This window comes from Sturnira hondurensis, unplaced genomic scaffold (assembly GCF_014824575.4).
Source record: "Sturnira hondurensis isolate 20B ecotype Veracruz unplaced genomic scaffold, ASM1482457v3 Scaffold0007036, whole genome shotgun sequence".
Taxonomy (NCBI): domain Eukaryota; kingdom Metazoa; phylum Chordata; class Mammalia; order Chiroptera; family Phyllostomidae; genus Sturnira; species Sturnira hondurensis.
Window position 1 is genome coordinate 5,404,919 of NW_028079667.1, and position 15,908 is coordinate 5,420,826.

The 15,908-nt window shown below is 40.0% G+C and overlaps 1 protein-coding gene across 2 annotated transcripts in view; it reads right to left on the reverse strand.

Moving 5' to 3' along the window:
* Positions 1–15,908, reverse strand: part of LOC118990412 (ras-GEF domain-containing family member 1B-A) — a 397,813-nt gene that overhangs the window by 187,402 nt on the left and 194,503 nt on the right. For both annotated transcript variants that reach the window (XM_037051043.1, XM_037051042.1), the window contains exon 3: positions 15,747–15,800. In XM_037051043.1, the coding sequence (XP_036906938.1) occupies positions 15,747–15,800 (54 nt within the window). The remainder of the gene's footprint in view (positions 1–15,746; positions 15,801–15,908) is intronic.

Sequence of the window (15,908 nt, forward strand, 5' to 3'; positions counted from 1 at the left end):
TGGTTAAAGAAAACATCCCCTCCCCCAAGATTATGAGGGCCCAGGACTAAAACCAGAAGAAGGAAGCCAGATGCCGTGGGTGGGTCAGGACCAGAAGGTGCACCGTCAGAACTTTTCGTTTCAGTCATACGACTTCTACCTCAGCACAGCTCTGCAAGGGAAGGTGAGCCCAGCTCAGTCCTCCAGCACCTCTCTGTCCTTTCTAAGTAAATGCAAACAAGTCTTCCAAAGGGCATCCCTTGCAGCAACATGAGCAGAAGGTGCTTCATGAAGCACAACAAGGGTGTGCAAAACATTTGCAAACCTGCAGGATGCTTCCTCTGAGACACCTGGAAACACAGCTTTTGACAACTGGGTCTCAAATCCCCTGAAGAGACAACAGGGGGAGGGCCCTCAAAACAACACCAGATCACCTTGATGACACCAGAGAGCCTCAAAACCTCTTCCTACTTGGATAACCTTGGGATTTCCAGAGCTAATGCAAGATGACAAGCTCTGATTCAGCCAGAAGTGCAGTCTTTAAATAGACACCTTCTGCTTGCTCCGCATGCTGACTTTGGTGGCTCTCCAAACAGAAATGGAAAACAGGACTTTCCCTTCTGTCTCTGTCCCACCTCTAGGACTCTTTGAAAGGAAAGACTGAGCCAAAAATCTCTCTCTAAGGAATGCTAAATGGAAACAGATCCCTAACCAGGAGGACACGGCACCCCTGCCTTCCCCATGGAGACAGGTGGGAGAAGCTAGTGGCAGGCTTCTGGGGGAGCAGTGAGTCACTGGCAGTGGCCCGTGGCAGGTCTTTTCACAGGCAACCATATTCAGGTGCTTTTGTGGCCCGCTGCCAGCCCGAGGCTCTAATTAATGAAAGAGCTCTTCTTGCCAAGGATATTGGCCATTTTGACATCACAGTTGGAGACTGGAGCTCATGAAGTTTCGGCTTCAGAAGAGCAGCTCTGCTTTTACCACGTTTGATCTCCCCAGTGGGAAAAAGCCAAGGGCCCGGAGTTGCAATAATCATGTTAAGTGCCAGCTTCCTTTGCCAAAAAAACAGTGCACTCTTTTCTTTATCCTTCCCTTGGGGGAAACTCCCACTGAGTCATTCACTGGGTTCTCTGCTTATCTTGCAACTTCACACCAGCAGCACCATTTTTTTTTTCAACATGTATAAGCAGTTCCACCAGCCTGAATGGTCTGTGGTTTTAAAGATCATTAAATTTAGGCTCAAGCTCAGAGCAGGACAGAGAGCATGCGCTCCTGTGACAATATTTAAAGTGCTAGCAACACTGAAGAGTTAACTCCCTTATTAGCATGTGGCAAGCACGTCTTTGATTTGGACCATCCTTCAGTCCTGGACCCTGACACACCAGCCACCAAGTGAGAACACTCAGAGGTGCATTTAGACATGGTCCTGGTAAGAGTTAGAATGGGAAGGGTAGACTGAGTTAGTGGCTCTCTCAGGGAAGACTGTGTACAACCTTTTTCTGCTGGCAAAGCATTGTGTTTATACAGTTATGATAGAACTCATCCCATTGTGATTTATCTGTGCACAGTAAGCTCCCTGCCACCACCACGACAAAACTAAGAGCTCATTCGTGACAGGGATTCATTTGTCTTTTATCGTCCAAATAATCATGGGAGGCTTTCAATATTTATGAAATAAATAATTTGGTCTAGGTGAATCCCAACTGCCTTCTCAGGCGGAGCCTAAAGAAGATTTGAATAAATTTGGTGTGTCGGTGGGAAGCAAGGTGGGAGGTGGAAACAATTTATAACTTACACCTAGTTAGCTGATCTATTAGGTCAAGGAAGGAAGGAAGGAAGGAAGGAAGGAAGGAAGGAAGGAAAAGNCTTTGTCTTGCTGCCTTTCTCCGCGCCTCTTGTCCCCATCCCTATACATCCGTTTCAGGTAGACTCGGGACCCTCGTTGACTGTTCCGCGGGACGGAACAGAACCTAAACAGACATTGCTCCCATAAAGACATACAAATGGCCAACAGATATACAGGGTGGAACAAAAGAAAGTTTACAGTTGTTTGAATGGAAAATAATATAATAATCAATCAATAATAATATAAGAATAAACTCTGTGTTTTATGTACTCACAATTGCAAGCCTGCTTTTGCCCCACCCTGTATGAAAACATGCTCAACTTCACTAACCATTAGGAAATGTAAATCAAAACCCCAATGAGATATCACTTTGTACCTGTTAGAATGGTTGTTATCAACAAGACAGGTAATGACAAGTATTGGAGAAGTTGTGGGGGCAAAGGAACCCTCATCCACCGCTGGTGAGGAATATAAACTGGCACAGCCACTGTGGAAAACAGTCTGGGAGTTCCTCAGAAATTTAACAATAGAGTTACCATATGACCCAGCAACCCTTCCTCTGGGTATCTACCTGAAAAACTGGAAAACATGTATTTGCAAATATATGCACCCTTATGTTCATTGCAGCATTATTCATGGTGGTCAAGCTATGGAGACAACCAAAGTGTCCTTCAATAAATGACTGGATAAAAGTTGTGGTACATGTATGTAGTGGAATACCACTTGCATAAGAAAAGATGAAATTCTGCCATTTGTGACAACATAGATGGACCTTGAGAATATTGCACTAAGCAAAATTAGTCAGATGGGAAAAGTTAAGAACCATATGATTTCACTCATGTGTGTGATACAAAACCAAAAGCAACAAATATACAAGAAAAACAAACAAAAATTCATAGTTACAGGAACAGTATAGTAGTTACCAGAAGGAAGGAGGGTAGGGGGGTTGTAAAGGGTAAAAGGAGTCAAACATATGGTGATGAAAAATGATTGATTTGACTTTGGGTGATGGGTACACAATGCAATATATAGATCATGTATTATAGAAATGTGCACATGAAATCTACATAAACTTATTAACTATGTCACCCCAATAAATGTGACTTTAAAAAAGTTATTGAGATACATAAGCTAGGGATTATGGCTGAAAAAATGCTCAGTGCTAGGTAGGTTATATCTATTTTTTTTTCAAGATAATTACAGGCTTTTTGCCTACACAATGACCTTTTTGTGGTCAAAGCTGCAGTATTAATGAAATGCTAAAAAACTAATTCTTTGCTAATCTTTAAAATGAAAGCACCTACAATCTCCATAAACATAAACAGCTTCCTTGTTAAGCTAAATCTGACTAATCTAATACTTATCTACCCTTCAGCTGAGTAGAAGCATAAAATGTAAACTATCAAAAATGGCTGCAGGAGGATATGGTGATAGGTTCAGGGCTTGGCCGGAGGGAAGGGCAGGACTAACGAATTCCTGGAGTCTTCAAACTTCCAGAAATGCCACAAAATCTGCCTCTAACTCTCCAGGCTTTTATAATGAAATGGCTAAATTCACAGTGTTTTTTGTGACTTTAGGGAACAGTCCTATGTACCTGGACTTGTAGATTCTCCTGAAGCCTCCCCCCAAAGCCTCTTCCTCTGTAAAAGAAGGAGTTTCACTAGGGATGATCCCTGGTTACTGCCAGGTGAAAAAGCTCTGTGGGCATTAGTTGCTATGATTGAAAACCCTGGTGGTAGTACCAGCAGTACTAGTAACTCACTTGGTGTATTTTTTGAGGAGCTACTTTGTCCAAGTCTCAGTCAACATGAGTGAATAAAACTGATTAAAAAAAAAACCCTGTCATTCTGAAATTTACTTTACTGGTGGAAAAAAACAGATATTAATACACAAAATAAATTAATTACATAGTCTCCTAGAGAGTAAAGTGAAAAAACAGGCAGCTTGGGGGCTAGCAGGAGCAAGTTGCAATGTTAAGTAGGGTAGCCATTGAGAAGGAGTTGATAAGATGATGTAGTTGCATCAGTGTTGAACAGAGAGGAAGAGCTACAGACCTCCCTGCTTCCCTCCTCTCCTCCTCTCGCTGCCCCAGCAAAGAACTCTTCACGCTCCTTTTTCATGATTGGGATGAGGATAGGTGGTTCTGGATTCCATGGTTCTCCTTTCAGCTCCTATTGCCCAGTTTTGGTTTATATTCTTGCACTTTCACATTCCACGCTCCTGAGAGGCAGCATGGTGCATGGGGTAAGAGCATAGGCTCTAGAGACTGACTCCTGGGACCAGAGTCCCGGCTCCACCCACCCATGAGTTCTACAACTTTGCCCAAGTCACTTAGCCTTCCTTACTTATCTCACATGTAAAATGAGACAAACAATGGCATCAACTGTTAACAAAGAAAACACAGGCCCCACAGGTCACTTGTGCTAAGCCCCATGTCAGCAACAATTTAATACTTAATTGCAGTTTCAACCTCTCCCTGGAATGTAACCTGGAATCTGGAATTACATGGTCAGCACTAGTTTAGTAGTCTGTCTGATAGACCCCTTCCATTCCCCGTAGGAAGGTGACCTTGCCTGAAACAATCCATTCCTTGCCGGTAACTTCCTTTTTCTGCCCTTCTGTCCGTGAAAAGCTTTCATTTTGTGCAGCTCTGTCTGAGCTCCTTTCCTTTTTGCTAGATAGGATGCCGCTCAATTCATGAATGGTTGAATAAAGCCAATGAGATCTTTAAATATCACTCAGTTGAATTTTTAACAGAAGGATTATTCTAAGGCTTATATAGGTGAATGCATATAAAATTGGCAGAGGAGTGTCTTGGAGCTGCTTTGGCATTTTGCAGTGCAGCCACCACGCTGGCTCCCTAGCTGCGCGCCCCGCACTCAGCATCACCACAGCTGTCTTACTGAGTGGTTGGCGTGAGCAATGACTTCAGGAGATTACAGCAATCATCAGAGTGGAGAATTAAAATAATAAAGAAAAACAATCAGTGTGGGAGGAGAGAGAGGGGAGAGATTATTTGGCCTGTTCAGATCATTTACGAAAACAAAAGAAAAGTACAGTGCTAAGCAGAGAAATCAGAGGTGGCAATTAGCTCAATTGTAGAGTGACTGGGTCCCATTTTGAGAACAATAGCAAGAATGATCACTGCTAATTGAGGTAAATTAAGTATTCTGACTACTCAGCTTTTATAAAAATGTATAAGCCAGTCCAAAGATCCAATTTACATGAACTCTTCTCCATTCTTCTTATCAATTTATATTTTAATTTTTCATGCTTATTTTTATACCTAGAACACTTTTCTGTAGACTAAGAAAACAAGGTAACTATCTCCACCAAAGCGCATCCTTCGGAACACATTATGTAAAATCAAATGAGTGTATGTGTACACGTACACAAGCCAATGTTTAAACAACTAGAGCCCAGTTTTGATTATGTTAAATCTGAAAGGAAAATAGAAGGAGAAAATGAAGGAGAAAAACTTGTTACAGTGTCCTTGAAACTCAGTAAGACAGGAGCCAAGCAGAAAACTCTCTTCTAATCACAAGGGAAACTCACAATTTACAAAAAGTTCAGTACACTATCTTTAGTACTTCAACAACAACAAAACCCTAGTGAAATCAGAGTGGTGATTATACAGCTGATTAGAGTAGTTGGTGGCATTTACACCCACACACTCACAAAGGTGAAAAAAGCGTGTCAAGTGATTCTTTTTTTAAACGATTTTATTTACTTATTTTTAGAGAGGGGAAAGGAGGGAGAAAGGAGGAGAGAGACATCAATGTGTGGTTGCCTCTTGCACATCCCCTACTGGGGACCTGGCCCACAACCCAGGCATGTGCTCTGACTGGGAATCAAACCTCTGACTCTTTGGTTCACAGGCCTGAACTCAATTGAGCCCAGGGCTCAAGTGATTCTTAAATACCCCTTTGCATATATAATTTGCAAGATTCATCAACATCCCTTTATTGCTGCCACCCCATGACACTATTTTGTCAGTCTGGAATTGCTGTGACAAAAATTAGTGTTTTATTTGTAGCTCAATATAGCTTTTTTCAGGTGTACATGTAGGGGTGATGCTGCTAATTACTACTATTTCGAATATATTCTAAAATGTTTACTATGTGGGCAGTTATGCATGAACCACAGACTATGAAGGTCACATTCTGGAAACTTGTTTTCATGCAAATGAAGCTGGGATAATTACAGCTCAAAGGGGATTAGAGCAACATATTTCATGATACTTGCCTTTAACTAGCTTCCTATTAGTAAAGTTTCTGCTGCAGACAATGACTATATTTTACAATCTGTGGATCTAAATGGGCTGTTTATTCTGAGGTGACAACTATAGCAACGACTGGAAGAGCGTAATGGGTGCTGTAGCCTTGGTAATGGTGTAGTTAGCAGCAAGGCCCACCCAAAAGGCATGAGGTAGTGCTACTGATGGGATTCTGTTACTATATTTTAACAATTTACATCTATTACACTGTAAAATTGAGACCACTACATTTTACTTGTAAATTATACCCCAGTGACAACAACGAAATGATTATAAGGTATTTCTTGATTCTCACTGGGGTAAGGAGATACGCAATAACAGGAAATACATTTCTTCTGATCAAAACCTATTTTTTGCCCTGATTAGGTAGCTCAGTTGGCTAGAGGGTCATCCCAATAGCCAAGGTTGTGGGTTTGATCCTCGGTCAGGGCACATACAAGAGTCAACAAATGAATGCATAAATAAGTGGAACAGTAAATCGATCTCTCTCTCTCTGCTTTCCCCCAGAATCAATAAACTTAAAAAAAAGAAGATTGTTTTCTGCAACCAATTTTAATCCTGTAAATTGTGACTACTTGGTTTGACCATGGGTACATGTGTCTTTCTGTTTCCAAATTTCAAGATTATAAGGCTAAGAATAAAAAATTTCCAGTCAAGGGATATAACATGATAACACTATAGAGGAATCACCAGATTTCGCTCTATTCAATGATCTCTGTGGCTACTACAGTGAGACCAATGAAGTCCACATTTCCATAGCACTTTGTATTCACCAACCCAAACCCTCCATCCATTGAAATGTTTCCTTTCAATAAAGAGAAGAGCCACAGGCCCACTCTATTCCACAGTGTTGACTTTACTGGCCCATAGTACCATTATAGGGTGGAGCAAAAGTAGGTTTACAGTTGTTCATATGGGAAATAATAGTAAATAACACAAGAATACACTCTGTTTTGTATACTCATAACTGTATGCCTACTTCTGCCCAACCCTGTATAAAGGATACTGGCCCAACAAATGATAATGCCAGTGGTCAAACTGGGCTCATATTAATATTTAGAAAAGGCAATGATTATAGATTTACTTGAGGGACAGACATATTTTATTATTCTGAAGCTCTAAGCATTAAATGATATGTTTTTTCTCCCTGAGCATATTCTAGGTAGTGGCATAAGAAAGCACACCACTTCCTTGCTTTTCTACCTCACATCTTCTTCTGGAGGCTTTTGGAGAAATAATACTATGCCAAACTTATGAATTACCAAGGATTATTAAATGTCTAGTATGTGCTGAAAACTATGCCAGATACTGAAGACATAGAAAAATATGTTCACTGCACTGCACTGTTAGGAAAGTTGTATGTTTCATTCATTAAGAAATGTTTTGCTTCTACAGAGCTGGAACCTATACCAGTATTAAACTGGAGTGCATTCTAATTATGAAGATTTAGAATTAGTAACCTATAAATAATTTCTGTATCTATAAATTTATATAATCTATATATAAAAATTTATATAATCTATACATAACTACTTATAATAATTATAAATCTAATTATTAAGATTTAGAATTACTAAGAATTAGAGACTCATACAAAAGTATTCCTCCAATTCAACTATAGTTTACTTTTTTCTAAATGCTGATGTTAGCCCAAGTCTACTGATATACTGTCCTTGATAGTGTTACTCTTTTAGAGCAAAGAGATAAAGTGAGACCAAAGCACCAAGGCTCCAATTATTCTCTACCTGCACAGGGGTAGAATTAGAAAGAAACATATCTTACTGACACGTTGTCCTAAGAACTTTGCATGGATGCATCTACCCAGTCCTCACGATGATTCTACAGGCTGATGCCATCACGTGTCTCATTTTATACCTGACACAAGTGAGGCGCGCAGAGGCTGAGGAACTCGGGTGAAGTTGCAGAGCACTTGAGGGGTAAAGCTGGGAATCCAGTCCCAGCAACTGATCTCTAGAGCATATGCTCTTACCCATATTGCCTCTCAGGAGAGTGGGACTGAAAAAAATGCAGTGATAAAAACCAAAACCAGCAATAATTGCTGAAATAAGGGGGCATGGAATCCAGAACTACCGAGCCTTATCCCAGATGTTGCAAATGACTGAGAAGAGCCTTTTTTTTCTGGAGAAGTAAAAGGAGAAGCCAGAGGGAGAGAGGCAGGGAGGGAGGGAAGAGGAAGGAGAGGGGACAGGCTGCAGTGCTTTCCCTCTTTTCAAAGTGATACAACTTTCCTTCCCATAAATTAGTGGTCTATGTTGGCACACAGGAAAAAAGGACGGAGCTTCGCAAACATGTACACATCATCCTTTATCCAGCAACAGCCTCACAGCAAGTCAGCAAAAACAGCGCTCTGCCAAAAATGAACCTTCCTAGCTTCAAAAAAAGTCTATTTAGAAAGTAAATAGCATTTAAATTTACTTGAAATGATACCCCTTACTGTAACTGCTCCAGAACATGAGATTCAGTCCTTCTAGGGGGAACTGAGGAATTTCCTCAATGCTGACTGGTTTGATTTGGACTTTGTGCCCTTTCTCAGGGCATGGGAAGAAGTCACCGTGACCTACCAGCCTGGAAACCCTGCCAAGAGGCTGAGAGTCATGGGAATCTGCCCAGCCAGCTTTGTGGAAGTCAATGAATGCGGTCTAGACATGAAGTGTTAGTCTTTAAAAGAGGAAGGCAGACATGATATACTTTCAAAGGGATGAGGAATCAACTGTGGGTAAATATCTTAACCATTGATATATTATCTGGGCCCATGTTTACCCAGAAACCTATTCCACAATGCTGATGAAAAATTTGAATCTTCTAGTAGCCCTTTACAGTCTATGTTCTTAATCATCTTTTCCTGAAGGAAAATTACCTTATCTATGCGAATGAAGTATCACTCGTGTCTATTAAAAATAAAAACATCATCCATTAGGCTAAGAGGTGATGCATACAAGTGCTGTGCCCACTCACACATCGCTGGAAACAATGGGGAGGTCCTGGTCGAAGACAGGGGTTGGAGAAAATAAACAGAAGTCAACATAGCCACAAATTACAGCCACCAACAGATGGATTTCCCTGAGGTTCCCACGTATTCTAAAACCAACACTCTTTAGATTATAGGGATACATTTCCTAAATACCCTACTTTTGAAAAGTTGTCATTTATATGGGTTAAGATATCAGAAGTTCAGGGAGAACAGAGAGAGACATATGGAGAGAAAAACAGCTATTTCCCTGCCAAAAAAAAAAAAGTGCAATAAGCAATCAAAATGATAAACAATTTTTTAAAATAAACTCTCCGAACTAAGGAACCTATTTCTATGACCATAGGTAAGAACTCAGGATGGAGCACTAGGTTACCATTCATAGATAGAAGATACAAAAGGATAAAACAAGGCATTTTGACGGCAAACTGGAAAAACCACTGTTTTTTCATTTCCAAGTGAAACAGAATTTATTTGGAAATGTAATTACTAAATTTAACCTTCAGCCCATCCCTGGGATTCATCTTATCCCTGACCCTCACTCACCCCATCCATCACCCTCAACTGTCCATCACCTCTGGCCTATCTGTGGCCTGTGCCCCAGGGCTGGGAGTCAGGGTCAGAGTGAGGAGCCATGGAGAAGAGGTGAGAATATCTGTTTTGGATATTATTTTTAAATTAAAATGCTGGAAGTTCTATAGTGCTGTGTCAGAATATCCCTGTACAAAGATTGTTAAGCTGACATATCTGGGTCCACGTATCTTGCACTGAGAGTGGAAAGTATCAATACAATACACAAAGGCACAGGTAGCAATGAACATAAGACAGGTGGCCGGAGCTGTTGTGGAGCAGGCCTGAGGCTTCCGCTCTGCTGCCCATCCACCCAGTTCACATCCCCCGTGTCTTCTCTAGTTAAACAGTGTGGGCTGGAGGGATTGCAGAGGGAGGAAATCAGAAGCTATGAATTAGGGCTAACTTCTGTGAGTCTGCCTTGAGTTTAGTGTGTACCCCAGGGTAAATTATTTCACGTCTTGGCATATTTATTTTCCTCTATAACATATTAACAATAACCACTGCCTCAAAACAGGAGGCACTTAATAAATAATCATGAATCAATGAATGAATGAATCCATGTATATCCCCTAGATATTTTAAAGTTTTCCAAATTAAGGAGCAAGCTGGTTGGTCTTTGGCTAAAAATAAGAACAGGAGTTCTGACAACTGTATAAAGTGGGGGTCCAGAAGTAGGCCCTCGGATCTTTGCTGTCTCTGGCTAAACATTTCAGTGCCCCTTCCCCCCATCCCCCAGTTAGCCATTAATATCTTGTTTTAGCGTGGAAATGACCTTCACACATAAAACCTGAATGCCAATATTTTTCTTTCAACAACTGTGAAACAGAAAAAAAGCAGCCTTTTAGAACAAAATGGTTCCAGAATGATATCACATTAGTAAACAATCACATAGGTAGCAAAACCATGTATTAAATAAATCTTTATTGAGTTCTTACTACCTGTGGGATAGTGTTTTATTATTCCTAACAGAATCAGCCATTGTTCCTTTTTTCTGAGTGCTGTCTTGTTAGGGGAAAGCTGGGCCCACAAATTAGCATTTAGAATCCAATGGCAGGAGACAGCAAAACACTAAAAGCAATCTTTCTGATGTCCAAATGCTTGGAGTCACATCCTGACCCAAACACCTGGTGTTTCCTTAAGCAAGTTCTTTAACATAGCTAGGCCTCAAATTGTTTATCTGCAAATGGTAGTGATAATATTACCTACTGCGTATATCAGAGGGCTGTTACAAAACGTAAAGGAGATGATCTGTGTAAAGCATTTCTCACAGGGCTGGGAACATGATCAGTATTTAACAAGCTGTGTGGTCACTGTTGGTGTTATACTTAGACTAAGTACAAAATGTAATGAAACCAAGAAAGTCTTTGACAAGGAACTGACAATGTGAGTGGTCTCCCTATGGAAGACTAAGTTTTCCAAGTCAACAGGAGGGGAAAGAGAGCATTCTAAGAAGAAAAAACAGTTTGTACACAGGCACAAAGTTACCAGTTTTGGACTCAGGAGCAGACTGCCCAAAGCCTTCAGACTCCACCATCTACAGGAATACCAACCAGGTTAGGCTGAAGATGATGGGAATGACTTCTCATGTTATATAGAGGACTGTGGGTCTATTTTGAATACAATTGAACTCCCTTGAATGTTTTAAAGTAAGGGTTTAAGGCTGTGAAGAAAATGGGACCCTCACACACCATTAGATGGTGTAGCCACTATAGAAAAAAAGTATGGGATTCCTCAAAAATTTAAAAATTGAACTATCATATGATCCAGCAATTCTACTTCTGGGGATATAAGTGAAATCATATGGTATTTGTCTTTCTCTGTATGACTAATTTCATTTAGCATAATACCCTCTAGGTTTATCCATACTGTTGCAAGTGGTAAGATTTTCTTTTTATGGCCAAGTAATAATTCCACTGTGTATATTGACCACAACTTCTTTATCCACTCAACTATTGATGGGCACTTGGATTGCTTTCAAATCTTGCCTATTGTAAATAATGCTGCAGTTAACATAGGGGCACGTAATAATATAAACTTCCTTTCAGATTAGTGTTCTGGGTTTCTTTGGATATATACCAGAGACTGCTGATCATGCGAATGGCACTATTATACCAGATATTATAGGGGAATATCTATAGATTAAATAAATACTGCTGAATTAATATAGTTGTGAAAACTCAAAAAGCAGGTTAAATAACCATCCCATCTCCTCACAAACAAATCAATAAATGAGTTGACCAGAAGTATCTAAAGGCCTGACCCTATTCTGGCTCCCTGCTTCCATAACTATTACTCACATGAATTCTACTCTTTCTTCTTTTCTTTCTGTTATACAACAAGATGTATCCCTCTACCTCTCTGAGGTTAATTCTGTGCTTTGGCATCCAAAGTCTTCAGTCTTCTCAAGGATCTCACTCAAGGGATTGTTCCTTCACTTTTCTTGGATCCTTTCCCCTTACTTTTCTATTGGCTTCTAACATCATCTAAACACACTCACTCAAATCTACCCCATCCTAAGGGCACTCCCTCAGTCCTTTAACCCACTTCCAAATACACGTCTCTCTTCTTCCTTTTGAAACAAATTCCTTTAAAGGCTACATTCTACCATTCGCATTTCCTCCATCAGTCAACCCTAAAACCATTGCAATCTGGCTTCTGCACCCATCACACTGATCTCACTAAAACCAACAATGAGCTACAATATTGATAAACCCAATGGATGCTCCTCAATCTGTGTGTTACTTAACCTCTCAGCAATAATTTTGATACTATTGACTACTTTTTCATTGACTTAACTTCTGTGAAATCACATTCTTCTGGCTTCTTCCAACCTCTATGGCTCTATCTTCTCACTTTCCTTCACAGGTCCATAGTCTTCTCCCAGCCCTTACACATCAGTGCTTCTCTGGGTTCTTGCAAATTCTCCTCCTTTTCACTCTATACACTCTCCCTCAGTGATCTTACCCATCCTCACTCTTTCAACCATTTTTTATATACATATTCCTCCTATGTGTGTATCTCCAGCCAAGAATGCTTTCCTGAATTATAAATCTACATGCCTAGATACCTGTTCACCATCCTTACTAGGAGATAAGGATGATTATCCTTACACACCACAAATCTGACATGTACCAATTTGAACTCATCAACTTCCTAACTCTGTTCCTATCTCAGGAAATAGCACTGCTATTTTGCCAGTTTCCCATGTTAGAAATCAGGGAATCATCCTTAGCTACTTCCTCGCCCAAATATCTACACCATTATCATATACTGTTGATTTTATCACCCAAATATCTCTTGACCTCCACTGCCATTATTATGATCCTGGCCACTACCATTTCTTGCCTTGATTATAGACTTATATCAAGACTTCATATCTAAAATTTTGCTCCTTCTGTCTTTCAGTACTCAAGTGATCTTAAAATAAAAATCATGTCATGTCACATGCACCTACTCTCTTAAGTTCAAAGTCCTTTACAATTTTCTTGTTACCCTTACAATAAATCTAAGCTCTTCATATGGTTTCACAAGGCCCTGCCTAATCTGGTTTCCTTTTGTCTCATTTTTCATCATTTTCTGTTTCAACTTGCAATTTCCAGACATTGTGAACATTTTATAGTTCACCGCTCATCTCCAGACTTTCACCTTTGCTGTTTTTCTGCCTTTACCTCATCTTCACATAGCCAAATCCCATTCATTCTTTGGGTATTTGTGTTGAAGTTCATGTCTGCAGGGAGGTTTTCCCTGAACCCTAGATTATATGAGGTTTTCTTAGATGATCTCATAATCTTCCATCTTTAAAAAATCTTTTCATTTATCATAATTTCACTATCACAATATATCATTCATCTGAATTTTACTTGTTTACTGATTACAAGTTCTATGAGGGTAAATATCATATGTGACTTTTTCACCATGATATTCTAGTTCATGTCACATAGCAGGTGCTCAGAAAACACTTGAGAACTGACTGCATAAATAAATGGCTGAATGAAAATGAAGTCACAGATGACACTGATGCTCTAATTTGTACATGACATATAGCTGGGAGACATCATAAATAAGTTGGATAACAGAACTGGGTTTATAAATTAGCTTGATTGATCAAAGCTTTTAAAGTGAATAAAAATAATCATAATAGCCTACATTCATACTCAAAGAATTCTTTACATAAATGTAAAAAGTATCATGTTTTAACTGTAGCTGATGGGAAAATGTCTTAAGGGCACATAAAAGGACTTTACACTTCATGTGGCCAACAGAATGATATGGCTTATAAACAGAAACTGATGCCAACTTAGTGCCAACACTGTGTTAATAGACTACGAGGGCTACACTCAAGGAAGTCTACACCTTATCCTTTTCCCATAGCCTGTATCTTACATTATGCCTGGCACACATAAGTAAACAAAACTTACTGAATGGAGAGTAAAAAAATCCCATAGTGCTTTTGCAAAGTGGACAACATGTTGAGAATGATACACAATTCTTGACCTTGGTAATAAAGACTGCGTGCAGGAGAAAAAACAACCTGGTCTAAAAGCTGCCATAATAATAGCTAATACAGCAACTACTATGTGTTGGGCACTGTTGTAAGCATTTTCTGTATGTTAACTCACCTACCATATGAGGCAGGTACAATTCTTATCCTCATTTTACCGATGATAAAAGTGAGGCACCGAAAGGTATGTGGCCCAAGGTCACATAAATAGTAAGTGGCAAAACCATGTTTCAAAACCAGACAGCCAGCTCCCAAAGCCCATGCTTTTGAAAACCAATCGTGTCAATATCCTATTAGAAATAAAGAAGGAAAACCATCAGCCTAGTGGTGAGAGGAAGAAGAGTCAGAAAAAAACATTTAACTGACTTCATACTTAAATAACTAGGCAGAAATCAAAAGGTGGCAGATACTGACCCAGTAAAATGAAGAACTCTCTAACACTCTGCCTCACTAGTTAGTCTCATTAAGTTCTTGTCAACAGACTATTCAAGTCAAGTCTAGATGTCCACCTAACCATGGATAATAGCAGTACCACTCAGGACAAAACATGAGACTAGAGAACCCTGAAAGTCCCCCTTTTCTCTAAGACCTGTAATTTTAAGGGCACTACATGGACCTCACTTTCGGAAAGCTGAGAACAAGGCAAACACAACAGAACTCAATTAAGATGGAGATTTAATATGAAATAGAAAACTACCAAGGTAATGAAATGATGGCATTCAGAATGGAGGGTGCCCACACCACTGTAAAGATGAGTACTTCTGCTACCTGTTTCCATATCAAGAAAACTCAGAAACAGAGATGGCTTAGCAAACAATGTCATGGCATAAATTCCAAAGACAGGCCAAGTGGCTAACATATGAGGCACTGGTCAACTCATTATGCACCTGGTTGTCCCTATCAATAGGTAGTGTCAAAGACTTTATTTGAGCGGTTTAGACTGTGAAATCACTTCTTTCCCCTCAGGAAGGAGATCTAGTTAAACCTGAGATTAAAGAGGTGGATGAAAGCACACTCTGGTCTGCAAAGGCCAGGAATTAGACACGCTGCTGCTGCTATAGCAGGCAGCCTGCAGACGTGACCCATTCCAGGGACAGCTTCCATCAGATGCCAGTCAGGCTAATGCTTTTGCAAAGCATGACAGCCTCTCAAACTTGATTGTGGTGAATACAAACCAGACTTTTTGCCATATGATCAGCTTTCTTTCAAAATACAAAATCATATTTATATTGTATTGGGTTTAAGTTTATTAGATTTAAATTTGCAAAAATGAAGTAGACACCTGCAATGCAGTTGGTTCTGGACTGCCTTGAGGCTCATCTTACAGAATAAAATGTCAAATAATAGTGACATAGAAGAATAAGGAACCAAGGCTTCTCTATTAAAAAAAAAGCTGTCAAATGATAACACAGTTTCCCACTCCCTTAAAGAGAACCATTCAAATTTTCATCTCTGAAGAAAGAAGGCTACAATATGTCATCAGAACATTCTCATTGATACCACGGCTTTTCCACGGACTGTCAGCGACTCTGATGCCTTTATTACTGTGACAGCAGGCTGAAATTCTCAGAGGCTGCCTTACCTTTTTGCTGTCAGATAAGGACTTCTCACCGCCCAACGTGCTGAAAACGGTGGCCTGTAAAACAGGAAGGTGGGAGACACATTAGCTAGTGCTGTCAAAGTGTGATGAGACTGACCCACCCTGTGCACCTCCGATTCAAGGTGGGCACCACTTCCTGCAACC